The sequence below is a fragment of the Ochotona curzoniae genome, unplaced genomic scaffold (assembly GCF_017591425.1).
Source record: "Ochotona curzoniae isolate NIBS_2020 unplaced genomic scaffold, NIBS_Ocur_1.0 contig_1014, whole genome shotgun sequence".
In the NCBI taxonomy this organism is placed as follows: domain Eukaryota; kingdom Metazoa; phylum Chordata; class Mammalia; order Lagomorpha; family Ochotonidae; genus Ochotona; species Ochotona curzoniae.
The window spans coordinates 4,061,699-4,074,821 of record NW_024464920.1 but is presented as its reverse complement, the minus strand read 5'-3'; the positions used below and the strand labels follow the sequence as shown (position 1 = coordinate 4,074,821).

The 13,123-nt window shown below is 62.5% G+C and overlaps 1 protein-coding gene across 2 annotated transcripts; it reads right to left on the bottom strand.

Moving 5' to 3' along the window:
* Positions 1-97: 97 nt before the first annotated feature.
* TNS2 (tensin 2) lies at positions 98-13,123 on the bottom strand. Of its 2 annotated transcripts, none has more exons than XM_040979442.1 (29): positions 12,498-13,123; positions 10,903-11,011; positions 10,532-10,569; positions 9,615-9,653; positions 9,317-9,355; positions 9,165-9,214; positions 8,883-9,054; positions 8,342-8,392; positions 7,980-8,102; positions 7,806-7,870; positions 6,925-7,008; positions 6,399-6,511; positions 6,243-6,303; positions 5,862-5,937; positions 5,561-5,690; positions 5,357-5,422; positions 5,154-5,267; positions 3,753-4,994; positions 3,467-3,617; positions 2,788-3,380; positions 2,604-2,693; positions 2,242-2,367; positions 2,032-2,124; positions 1,857-1,934; positions 1,633-1,710; positions 1,101-1,269; positions 944-1,012; positions 827-856; positions 98-708 (listed from the first exon to the last, which is right to left on the bottom strand). In XM_040979442.1, the coding sequence occupies exons 1-29, from the start codon at positions 12,570-12,572 to the stop codon at positions 570-572; spliced, it is 4,263 nt and encodes a 1,420-aa protein (XP_040835376.1). In that variant the 5' UTR covers positions 12,573-13,123; the 3' UTR covers positions 98-569. The 2 variants fall into 2 exon arrangements, with proteins under 2 accessions (XP_040835376.1, XP_040835372.1); XM_040979438.1 differs by having other exon boundaries at positions 231-708; positions 3,467-3,659; positions 12,498-12,572.

Below are 13,123 nucleotides of genomic sequence, written 5' to 3'. Positions count from 1 at the left end.
AGGGAAGCTGGAGACCCTGGAGGAGGGTGTTGGTGGGTCTGGCTATGGGAGAGCCCAGGCTTTGGCCTTGCTGTGAATGAAGCATGACTGCAGCTCCAAAGTATATAGAAACTCTTTATTATTAGACAAAAATAGACTCTCTTTTTCCCCGTTTCTGTGATCCCACTGTGGTCTCTGCTCAGAGGGGGCAGAGTGGGGAATGACTTGCCCCCATACCTCACCCTCTCCCTGCCACGCTGGGACCTGCAGCTGGGTGGAGCTGGCAGGGCCCAACTGCCCTCCAGGGCTGATGTTTTCCCACAGGCGGGGCACAGCTGCCGATGCCTCCTCACCCATCACATGCCCATCTCTGCCATCTGCTCACATGCAAGGTCATCTCATGGGCCCATCCACTTAGCTTAGCAGGCTGGGGTGGGAAGGAGATCATCGTCCCAGGCCAACGCCCACTCCCCACTCCTGAGGGAGGGCGCTGTGCCCAGGCCTCCTGGGGACAGGCCAGGGGGAGGTGAGAGCTGTGGGTTGTCGGGAGGGTGCGGTGTTGACGTGGGCTGGGAGCGCGTGGCCTTCCTTCATTTCCTCTGGCCCAGCAGAACTTTGGTGATGAAGGTGACAATGGCGCCCGCAGGCTGATCTGGGTCAAGCTCTGCGAAGACGTGACACACATTCTCCCAGGGGCTTCCCGGTTTCTTGGCCACGAAACCAAAGATCCTAGAGGCAGGGAACACAACCAGAATGGGAGGGACATCAGCAGTCATCCTGCTGTGGGTGGGCTCACTGCAGCGCCAGTCTCGGAGACAAAGGAATCGGGCTCCCGGGGAAGGCTTACTTGGAGGTGGTCCCGTCCGGGTTGGTCCATCTGCAAAGGAGAGGAGCCATGAAGGTTAGCCTCCCCCTCCCACCTACCCCAGGCAGTGGAGGAGGAGGAGCTTGGGGTGAAGGTCACCTGCGGTCCTGTGGGTCGGTGCTAGAGAAGGTGATGCTGCTCACTGGATAATGGCGGCGAAAGAAGAGCCTGTAAGGAGGAGGGGTGGTGGTCACCGCTGGCCATGGAGGCCTCACACCTCGGGGGGGTTCCACAGGGGCACGGGATGCAGACGTACTTTCTTTGGTTGTCTGTCAATGTGATGCCCTGGGCCGAAACCTTGAAGTGAACCACGGCTGGTGTCGGGCGTGGGCTGCAGTTCAGAGCTGCAGAGCTGGCCCGGGCCACGGCCTGCGGGCCTGTGAGGGACTCCGTCTCCACTGAGGTCAGGTAGAGCACACTGCAGGCTGCCAGGGCAGAAGCCAGGTCAGGGAGGGGGTCCCTGGGTCAGCCCACTCTCACATATTCTCTAGCCAGTGCTGTCGGAATGCATTGCGATCACTTATGGGGCTTGGATCCCAGTGGATCCACAGGGGCAGTGATCATGAAAAGAGGCGTGAGGTGCAGCATTTGGACAAGGCACCAGTCCCCTGTGATTCTTGTGTTCCTGTGACAGGAGAACCTTGACCCAGACCCCCTGCACTGCTCCTGTCATCGTCAAGGATGCAGTGCACCTGCCACAGCCTACACTTTGCAGAGTCTTCTGGACCCTGAATCTCCAGCAGCCCCCAAGGTGGCCAACGAGAGGAAGCAGGGTGGGGAGTCCCTACCTGCACCCTGTCGCAGAAGATCCGCTGCTGTGCTCATGTTGGTGGGCACCGGGGCCTCTGGCATCTCTCCCAAGGGATCTGAGGGAAATGAGGGTCGATGGAGCCAGTCAGGAGGCAGAGGCATTGTCCTAGGAGTTCAGGACTGGGCGGCTTGGGCACCCCAGGGGAGGCTTGCACTGTGACGGTAGGGTGGGATGGCGAGCAGGCAGCGTACAGACACTCACCTTTATTGGGGATGAGCAGGCAGCAGGGTAGGGAGATGGGGGAGATGGAGTGCTGGGAGACCAAGGCGGACAGGCTGCCTGTGGGCAACAAGGTGAGAACAATCCTGATGTGCCCACATGGGCTTCAGCTTTCCCCCTGACTCCCCCAAGACAGCCCCAGACACCTGCATCTCACCAAAGTAGGGCTCTGTGGGAGAGCCCTTGATCTTCACCCCTTTGGGCCCAGTCTCAATGAGGAAATGGCGGACCAGTTGCTCCAGAGGGTCCCCTGAGAGGAGCAGGGCAGGCGAGAGGGAAGCAAGGCTTTTAGCATTCAGGTTCCCCCACCAATAGCCATGGTTCCGCCTCTGGTACGGTCCCCTCCCTTAGCTCGGTGCTGCTGTACCTTTCCAGGGCTGAGCACTGGGTGGGGGTGTAGCCACCTTGAGGGCCAGCCCGTAAGCTCCCTGGAAGGAATGACTGTCCCTGATCAGGAAGGCCCCAGGGTCCTTGTCCTTCAGCAGGGCGATGGCTGCAGGTAAGAGGGGGAGCAGAGTTTGCATGGAGGTTGGCTGGGCCCCAGGTCAGGTAGCCACTGCCAGGAGTCTTGGGGTGGGACCTCAGTATTCCCCGGCAATGGGGTTGTACAGTGTTGAATCTAACCTCCTTGGGCCTAAAACCCAGGAGAGCTGACTGTGGAGCCAGGAGGGGTAGGAGCCCAGGGCTCCAACCAGAGAGAAGCCTGGGCAAGCCAGGCTCATGTCTCACCTTGGTCACGGGACAGGTGCGGCTTGTACCAGAACTTGGATGTGTCCTGGACGAACTTGACATTGCTCTGGCTCTCTGGCATGGACGGCTCTGGATCAGGGAGGGCTTGGATTTAATCCCAGGGCTTGCTTCTCTTGGAGGAAAGCTCTGAAAGTGACCTTCCCACCCCACTCTCAAAGATTACCTGAAGGTTGTGGGGCATTATCTGGGAGTAGAGGTGCAAAAGTGACATGGTGGCTGGTGCCTTTGGCTGGTGGTGGTGACGCCTGCTCTAGGCCCCAGGGCCCTGGCTGGTGTCCATGCCCTGACAGGTGGCGTTTCTCAGGCAGCGGGGGCTGGGCAGGGCCATTGGATGTGTCATAGGATGTAGCCAGGGGGAAGGCAGGTGTGGGTGAGCTCTGGGGTGGCTCAGGGCTGGCCACAAGCCAGGGCATCTGGGTAGGCACAGGCGTGAGGGGGGAACCATCTGGGCTGTCCGGGGGGCCTCGAGGGCTCTGCCAGGTTGCGTGGCGCAGGCCGGGCAGTGTGGTGGGCACAGGGCCCCGAGGACTGGCACTGGCTGGGCGGTTGCCGGGACTCCTTTCCTGAGGCCAGTCGCTGGGCGAGCTGGGAGTGGAGGTCGGGGTGAAGGGGCTCGAGGCTGGAGGCTCAGGAGGCCCACTCCTTGCTGGTGGCTCAGGAACCTTGTCTGTGCCTCCCTGGACAACAGGAGGCTCAGTAGGACTCAGTCTCTGCGCAGGTGCCAGAGTGGGGGACCTGGAGCCCTGCCGCCGGGTGCTGTGGGGAGAAGGCAGATGGTGAGTGCAGCAGGCTCCTAGCACCTGCCTGGATCAGGAGGCCCCAAGGGGGCCCCAGCTGCATACCTCTCCTTGCCCTGCACGGGGCTGCTCGTGTGCAGTGGTGTGGAGGACCCAGATGGCTCTGGGGACGCACTGCACTGTGCATCGCGAGGAGACGGAGGCAGTGTGCTGTGCCCGCTGGGGCCCTCCCTCCAAGCCACGGGCTCAGGCGACTCTGCAATGAAGTAGGAAGCGGGAGGCCCGTGAGCAGGAAGGGCTTTTAGCCCACCTTTGTTTGTCCTTATCCTGTGCCGCCTGGCCTTCCCCACTGTCCTCCACCCTGGGCACTGCCCACTCTGGTGATCCTCACCTGCAGATGCCAAGGGTCCCACTGAGGCCAGGTGCCCAGGCAGTGGGTACTTGTCCCCTGCCTCCTCTGCAGGAATCTCATAGCTCAGCTTCCTGGATTGTGAGTAGGGCGGGCTGCCTGGCGAAATGGAGCCAGCCCTTGGGGAGTGGGCACCAGGGCTGGGATACCCTCTGGCCTCGCCTGGAGACCCACAGCTATGATGAGGCACCCGGCCGTAGGCTGGGCAGTAGCTGGGCACCACACCTCCTCCATAGCCATAGGTCATGAGGGTGGGGTACCCTGGATGGCCATAGCGGCCTTCGGGGCACATGGCATAGGAGCAGCCTTCATGCCCGTCTTCTCCTGCCTTGGGTGGCTTCAGGCAGCCATAGTCGGGCATTGGGGTGTGGTGGTGCCCACAAGCTGGCACTAGCAGAGGCAGCGGGTGCCCAGGCCGCACAGGGTGCAGCAGGGGCTTGCCAGGCTCGCTTGCCCATCCCTCGCCAGCCTCCCTTTCCAGCCGCAGCCCGTACAGGGCCGCCGTAGGCAGCGCCAGCTTCTCCTCACAGGCAGGGCAGGCACAGAGGGTGGGCAGCCCCGGGTCCTCCAGGATGACCACCTCCCGGTAGCCTGGGGCGCGATAGCTGAAGTCCCCACCGCTGGCTGGCTTCCCCAGCTCAGCGGTGGTGGGGTAGGGGTACGGACCCTCAGAGAGAGAGCGGCACAGGCGCCTCTTCTCCACCGCAGCGGCAGCCGCGGCTTCGGCATAGCCCTGGGCCGGCCCCTCATAGCCTCCGTAGGGCAGCCGTCGCCTCTCCAGGGTTCCCTCGGGCCTGTAGTAGCCGCCACTGTTGGGGACCCCGCAGGTCTCCCGGTAGCCTTGGCGACAGGAGCAGTGACGGCTGAGGCCGGGCCTAGGGCCAGGGTACAATCCCAGGTGGGCCCCTCCGCCCACGGGGGGCTGCTCCTCATCATCCAGGATGGCCGTCTCCCGCCCAGCCCCCCGGCCCCCACTGGTCACCCCACAGCCCCCCAGGAGGCGATCCAGCTCTTGTCGCTCTGCAGCTGTCGGTGGGGGCCGGCCGGGGGACTCGGCTACTGGCTCCGTGGTCAGTGTGGAGGAGTGACCCGAGTCGCTGCTGACCGAGAGCAGTGGGGGTGCTGGGGGCTCTGGCGAGGGTGCGGGTGGGGTCTGGCGGGGGGCTCGCTGCACCTGGGCGTAAGGACTGCCGTCCAAGGGACCACGGGTATGGGCCAGGGAGCCTGAAGCAGGGGCAGTAGCGGTGAGCAGAAAAGAGGGAGAGACAGGGAGAGTTAATGAGGGAGCAAGAGACTCCAGCTGAGAGGGGCCCAGGAGTGTCTTTTTGGGGGAGGGAAAGTGTGGGCAACATGCCTCCCGCCCCCCAGCCAGGCCACACCCACCATCCAGGCTGTCCTCGTGGTGCTGGTTGAAGTTTTCATAGGAGTCCCAGCGCACTGCCGGCTCTGCTGTGTTGTAGTCGACAGAAACGGAGGGGTCATTCCGGGGGGTGCTGCCTGTGGGGAGAGAAGCCACTTTGGTGTACAGGACTTCCGGGGCTGGCCAGGCTGTCTCATTGTCCTGGCACTTCCCCTTGCATTCTTACCTTTCATCTTCTCAGGGCTGGAGGAGAAGACAAACTCCACCGAGGCTTGGAAGGGGAACCTCTCGTCTGGGAGGTGGATGGGTAGGAGGGTAGAGAGCATGGGTGAAGGGCCAGGTCCTGGGCCCGTACCACCAGGCCTGGCCACCTGCCTGCCCTCTCTTGGTAACCCACCTTAGCCCCCAAGTCTCCCAGCCCTGGACTCACCAGCCCAGGCCTCGTCCAGCTGCTCCTTGGGGAAGGTGAGTCGGGGGCTGTGGATAGTACACGTGTGGAACTGGACACGGAAGACCAGGGTGCGGTCGGTCCCCCGGCCACCCTTGTGGTAGCAGGTTACCTGGTGGGGTAGGGGCAGGCTGGAAGTCAGGCCTGCCTGGGCCCCCTTCCTCAATCTCACAGCAGTGGCCTCCCATCTGGGGGCTTCCCTTTCACCTTCCAATCTATGCAGCTGCTCTGGCCGTCCCCTCCTCCTCCCCTCCTCTGCTCCTCCAAGCCCAGCACCCCTCACCATGACATCGCCTTTGAGGAGGAGAGCTGGTTCCAGGCTGATGCAGATCTGCGGGGGCCCAGGGCCTGCAATGCGGCTGCAGCCAGGGGAGGAAAGGCAGAGCTGGCTCCGAGGCAGGGGGCAGCCAGCCGGGAGCTCAGAGTTTGCGCCTGACCACCACCACCACCCTCTGCCTGCCTGCCTCAGGGTGGGCCAAGGCAGGCCTTGGCTTTCCCATCTGTGAAATGGACTCCTGTGGGTGGGTTACTGCCTTTTCAGTTGTGGGGCCTGGAGCTGGGAACCCAGGGGAGGCTGGAGAAAAGCAGGGATGCATGGAGGAGCAGGGGTGGGGATGGGCTGACCAGGGAAGAGGGGGCCGGGGTGTGGGAGCAGAGGACTCACTAGACTCCAGATGTGTAGACAAGCTGCATGGATTGGTAGATTTTGAGGAAGGGCTGGAAGCCTGGTAGGGAGGTGTGTGGAAGGGAGACACAGGAGAAGGTGTGTGAAGGGTGCTGGGAGGAGGGGGGGATGGGGGTGTCCCTCAGGTGGACTCACCTGTGCCTGGTTCGAAGGCCGGCAGCATGGGCACCAGCACGTAGTGCAGGAAGAGGGGGCTGCTGTTCATGCGGATGGAGCCGGACAGCAGCCCGCTGAAGTAGCCGATGTAGCTGGCCGGGGCGACGGGAGCGGACACACCGTCAGCCCCTCCTTGAGATGCCCTTGCTGTCATTTCTACTCTGACACCCCCACCCACCACCACCACCACGCCCTACCCAATGTGTCCTCCTCCCTTCCAGCTCTCCAGAAGGTTCTGCCTGACATCCACCCCGGGGGGCGCCTTTTTGCTTCTGGCGTAAAGGTTGTACACCTGCTCTTCGTTTAGGCTGTTAAAGCTCTTCCCACGGAAGCAAGGCCCTGGGAGTCCCACCAGCCTCTCTCTAGGCCATAAGCCCCAACTTCCTTTCCTCACCTGCCCTCTAGTGTGGGAGCTGCTGCTGGTACAGCACCTCCTCGGGACCCATGAGACATCCTTAAAGGAACTGCCCTGTTCTGCGCACCCCCCTGCCCCCAGGCTGCTCACCGGCGCTGAGAGGGCTGTAGTTCTGTGGCCACCTTGTCTTCACAGAATTTTCGCATGGTCAGGGTCGCCAGCGCTTGGTCCGCTCTGGGGAGAGCAGGGCCAGCATGGGGCATTAGGGATGGCGCTCCATCCCCCCCATCCTGAGTGCCAGTTCTTCTCTCTGAGCCCCAGGGGCTGGAGGAGAGCTGGGATCCCCTCCCTTCACCCCAAGTCTAGAGGCAGCCCAGAGTGGTGATCAAGAGAATCAGAAGCGCCAGACAACATTCTCTCGGGCCTTGAGCAACTGTTCCCTGTGCCTTACTTTCCTTATCTGTAAAATGGGCCAATGAGGCTGCACTATGGGTTGTACTGTGTCCACTCCCATCCCTCTCCAAGTTATGTACCTCAGAATGTGACTTTATTTGGAAATGGGATCATTGCAGACGTAATTAGTTAAAGATGAGATCTTGGGAGTCCTTATAGAAAGAGAAGAAGAGACACAGAGATAGACACACAGGGAGGGGAGAAAGGCTTGTGGTAGAGGCAGAGCAGGCACTGGCCAAGCAAGGGCTTCCAGGGCCTGCAGCTCCTGCTGGACATCAGTGAGAGGCAGGAAGGAGTCCTGGCAGGGGACACAGCCCTGGGGACACCCTGGGTGGGACGTCCAGCTTTTGTGGCCAGGAGCCAATCTATCTCTGTTGTCTCCACCAGCTGGCTGGTGATTGCCCTGAGAGACTGCCACAGGTTCTGGGCTGGGGGCTGCGGTCCCATGCAGAGGAGAGCACGTGGGAATGCTAAGGGCTCTCTGGAGGGAGCTGGGCCCCGGGATGGGGAGAGGAATTCAGAAGGGGCCAGGTGGAGGAAGGGTGGTGGGGGGTCCCTGTGTGGTCGGGGAGCCTCACCCCGCGGAAATCTTGCTGTAGTGCAGGTAGGCAGAGACGATGACCCCAAGCTTGCCCTTGTTCCCCTGAGAGAGAGAAAGGGACAGGGAGGCAGTGATGGAGGCTCCTGCTGGGGCTCCAGGCTGAGGGTGAGCCCTTCCCGGAGTGGGGAGGGAAAGGGGGCCGCCCGCCCACCTTGCAGTAAAGCACGACCACGTGCTGGGGGTCGGCACTGAGCCACGTCTCCATGGCTTTGCAGATGGAGCAGAGCTTGTCCAGGGGCGGGGCATGCAGCTCAGGCCAGCCGAAGTCCTGGACCTGGAGGGGAGCGGTGGAGGTGCATGGATAGGACTGAGTGCAGAAGGGACAGGGCCAGAGCCTCCCGCTGCACAGGGCCAGCAGCCTCAGCACTGGGGGGTCAGCTCTAGCCTGGGCTGATGGGTGCTGCCCCGTCTTTTGGGGTGTCACAAGTCATAGGTCATGTGGGAAAGTGCTTCTGGCTGCTACTGTGCCTGGGGGCAGGGATTGGGAAGGGGGGCAGGCCACTTCTGTCCTACCTTGGGGTTCAGGCGTGTCAAATCATGCCTCTTTTCTGACAGGTTGAAGAGCTGAAATGGGGGGCGGGGAGCACTTTAGACCGGAAGTGCCTCCGACAGCCAGGCACAGAAATGTGCTGCTGGCGGACCCTCCTCCGGAGTCTTCCTCTGCAATAAGGAGGTTGCCAGGGCCAATGCAGTACGTTAAGCCACGGCCTGCAGCATTGGCATGCTGTGACAATGACCACGACAGCTTCACTACCTGAGTCCCTGCTACCCAGGTGGGAGACCAGAAAATACTGTTCCTGTCTCCGAAAATCTGTCCCTCCCTCCCTCCCTCTCTGCTTTTCCAACAAATAAATAAAACCCTTAAAATAAATACATGAAAGAAGGAGGTGCGAACACCTGTGGGGCCAGGGGCCCCCACTCCAGGCCCCGCCCCTGACACTCTGGCCCCGCCCACCCGGCAGCCTCACCTCCACGAGATGACGTCAGGGAGTGCCCTGCCCCTGGGGCCTCCCGGCCCTCTCATTGGCTGGCCCCGGCAGGCCCCGCCCCTCACCAGGTATTTGTCCCGGTGCTTGGATTGCAGCACGTGGGCCAGCTCGCGCAGGTGGCCCCGGTGTCGCTGCTCGTCGGGCCGCGCGGGGAAGGCGGCCGCCAAAATGCGCTCGGTCACGTAGGTGAGGTCCAGGTCCCAGCGCCGCTCCATGAGAGGGTCCAGGCTGAAGCTCCTGGGGGAGCGGACAGGGCGCATGGAGGGGCGCGAGGGGTGTCCAGGGGTGCTGGGTGCAGAGGCGGAATCCCGGCCGGGGCGGGCGCTGCTCTGGGTGCCCCCACTTACCGGGGCAGAGTGTTGCGCTGCTTTGAGTGGTTCAGCGACTTGGTGGATCCCTGGGGAGACCAGATGCTGCATCTGGACACCGCTCCCCCTTGGAAAGCGTCGTCCTTGCTCCCTGGGCTCCTCGTCCCCCCCACCTACCAGCATCACCTTACCAGGTGCTCGATGCGCCGCGCGGGGGCCGTGTTTCGCCGCTAGAGGGAGGTTTGGGAGGGGGATGGGGAGAAGGAGGAAAGGAGAGGGAGTGGTTAGGGCAGGAGTTGGGACCAGTCTGAAGCTGGGGACAGTGGTTTCCAGCCAGGGGAATCCCAACAGGCCCAGGAGGACAGAACAGAAGAAGGCGTCTCAGACATTTTTCCCACAGCCCAGGGTTGAAGGTTAACGCCCTGGGGTCCAGGAGCCCTCTGGTCACCCACAGCTGGGGCTCCTGTCTTCCCCTCCTAGAGCACTCACCAACTCCGGGGGAGGCACGGCCTGGCAGGACGTGGTCACCTGGGAGGAGATGGGAGTAATTAAAATAAAAACAAAAACAGACTGGGGTTCTGGAAAGATGGGCTCCCCGGCAGTGGGCTTCGGTAGGAAGGCGGAGGGGCTGTTAGCGATGGGTGCCAGCCCCAGCCGAGGTGCCTCTATTTAAGAGCACCTTCCCTCTGCTTGCTCACCCCCCACCCTGGGCCCCCCACTTGTTGCTCTTGGCTCCCAGCCCCTCGCCCACACAGACCCCCATTCATCCAGTGGGCAGGGCAGGAGTTCTATATAGAGCCATGCAGGCAGGCTGTGGCCTGGGGTGGACACTGGCCTCTTTCAACGGGGGACCACACCCCGGGTGCACAGCTTCCCTGACCGACCGACCAGCTCCAAGGCTAGCTTGGGAGGACCCCCTCCCCAAGCACAGCCACCCCCAGCACCACACGTGAGGAGGAGGACCACGAAAGCCCTGAGGAGCTGCCTTGGGGCCCCCAGTGGACAGTGGGGACCCTCCAAAACTCACACCCAGAAGTCACATGTTTCCGAGACCCACAATGAGACCCACTCAGGGGTGGGTATTGAGACCCCTGCCCAAATCTCTCAAACCTTGCCACCCCCCTCTAGCCACCTTTCCCCAGCCCCAGTCTTCCTTCTCCTCCTCTTCAATTCTCTTCTTCCCTACCCCCATCCTCTCGCCAGCTGCAGCCTGGGCACAGCACCAAGACAAACGCGGGCTCGCTGTCCACCCGCCTGGGCCAGGACTTGAGGAGGGGTGGCGGGGGGAGTAGGGTGCTTCTTAAAGGGCCCAGGACAGCACCCCTCCCACCCAGGAGGATGGGAGAACAGCTGGAACGGCTCCCTTCCTGCCCCCATGCCCCATTCAGGTAGACCCCAGCACCCACCTTCGCTTCACATTTTCTGTGCACTGCCACTCTGCACACTAGAGGGGTGGGGAGAGAGGTAGCAGCATCCTGTCAGGGCACAGTGAGGGGGGTGGCCTTCCTCCAGGCCCCTCCCCCGGACTCTGTGGCTCCCAGGAACCTGGCCTGAGAGTTCCAGGGAAGAGTGTGACACGGGGGTATATCATTGCCCTAGGGCAGGGCTGGTGAGGGGATCCAGGGGTGGGCAGGACAAGGGAGAGGCAAGCAGGCTGCGTTGGGAAGGTGGTGGCTGGGTCCCAGGTCTCCTGGGCTGGGTGTGTCTTCTGAAGGGGCGCTGCACCTAGGCCTTGTGGGATACACTCTGGGCCAGAGTCCGGGGCACCGTGGCTCACCTCTGCATGAGACGCCTGTCCCATCCACGGTCACCTTGCACACTGCACACACCGGAACTTTCTTCCGGAATACCTTCTCCCGGAAGCTGTGTGGCTCAGCTTTCCTGGGCTGGGGGTGGAAGGGTGGACAGACAGATGTGTGAGGACGCGGTGGGTTCATTTCCCTGGAACTGGGCCAAGGCCTATTAGGACGGGCGCTGCTCCGGACTCAGTCCTTCCTCTGCCCAGATCCAGCTGCCCAGGTGGGAGATGGAATCTGACCACAGACCTCTCAGGGCTGGCAGTGGGGGCCTGGCTTCCACAGTGCGTGGAATCTGACCCCTTGCATCACCACCTTCCCTGGGTCAGCTCCTCCCGCATGGGGCCGCTGAGCACCCCCTTCCCCACGTAACCCTTGTATGTGACGCCCTGGAGGCCACTGTCACCCCAAACACCAGGACCTTTCCTCTGGGGGTGGGCTGTCCTTGATTCTCCTTCCACCTTGCCCTGCCCCTGCTGGGGGCAGGCCAGTCACGCGGCACCTGACACCCATACGGAGCCGCTGGCAGGAGCGGCCCTCCCCTAGCTCGCGCTGTCCCCACGCTCTGGGCAGCTGACATGCCTCCTCCTCCCCGATGGCCAGAACAACATGTTTACTCATTGTGCACTGAGGCGGCAGACGGCAATTGTGTAAGGGGGCAGTGCTGCGAAGAGGCATGACCCTGGGGAAAGACATCCAGCTGCTGCGTCACCGGCAAGTTCAAGTGTATGGGCGTGGAGGGGCAGAGGCCCTGCTGGGCTCTTCCCCACCAGCGGTGCAGGGGGAGCCTGGAGGCCCCTTGTGGCCCTGGCCCCTCACAGTCCCCACCACAAAGGGCTTGCCCCTCCCACCCTTGGGTCTGGGAACATCTGGGTCCCGTGGCCTCCCCTCCCTTGTACCTGTTCTGCTACTCTGGAGTCTCAAGCCCCTGCTGCCTCTTCCCCAAACCCCTACCCTGCCACCAGGGTTATCATCTCTTTTGTCCTGAGCTGCTACTTTTGGGGTGAGGCTAAAGACAATTGGGGGGAAAGGAGAAGGGGGTGACAGGGCCTGAGGTGGCAGCACCTTTGGCTCCGGAACTTGTGTGAGTTTGGTGCCATTTTGCTGGACTCACATAAGAGCCGTAGGTACATGTTGGCATCAGCGGCAAAGACTGTGATGCTGTCCACATTCGAAAGCACTTCCCTCCCTAACACCCTTGGGTTCTGCCACCCGGCAGCAGCTGCTCCCCACTGCCCTGCTCCCTGGGGACTCCGAGCAAAGCCTTACGGGGGAGTTATGCCTGGAGCTCAGGTTTTGCGGGGAGGTGGTGGGTAGGGCTGGCCAGGGCTAGAGCAGCCAGAACAGACAAGCAGGATCCACTCTAACTCAAGCCCCGACATCGGTTCCCTGCACTCTGCAAGGAGTTCCCTGATGAGGGCTCGCATGCGGGACAAGGGGAAGAAGGCTGAGAAAGCGCGAAATCACCTTGATGAGAGTTAGCCTCTTTGCCCACCCATACCCTACCAGGGAGCCTCCTTAGCCCAACCTCCAGGGCCCAGGGTGGCAGGGGTATGTGTGTGGGGGGTCTTCCTACCCTGCTGGTGGCCCGGCTGCTGTCCCTCCTCCCCAGGGCTCTGAGAAGCCTCTCCACCGGGCCGCTGGACTTCATGGTGTCCCGCTAGCTGGGGGCGCTGGCCGGGCTGAAGGGTCCGAACAATGCTGGGGCCTGGCCCGGGGCTTCCTGGAAGCAGCCTGGCTGAGACCGCCCGCAGTTTCCCCTGGGCGGAGGGTAGGCTGTCTGGCGGGTGTGAGGAGAAAGAAGCCCTGCCCTGGAAGTGCAGGCGGGAAGGGGGCAGGTCGCTGCTCCAGGAAGTGGGGGGGGGGGGGGGGGATGTGGGGGAGGCCAGGAGATCAGATTCCCAGGATCTGTCCTGCTGGGAGTGGCAGCCCGGGACCCTGTATTCCTCCTCCTCTGAAGGATCTGGAGTTGCTGCTTGGGCCTGGGAAGCCACTGTGCCCAGGGATCCAGTTATAGAGCTGGGGATCGCTGGCCTGAGATGGGCCTCCTGCTAGGGGTGGGCTGGGAACTTAGGTCGGCCACCGCCACCGGGGCCAGGCTCAAGGGCCAGCGGGGAACAGTGTGTCCCGGCCAGCCTCCCAGCCTGGACTCTCAAGTTCTCCTGGAACTTCCGGTGGGGAGGGAGGAGGGGAGGTGGTGAT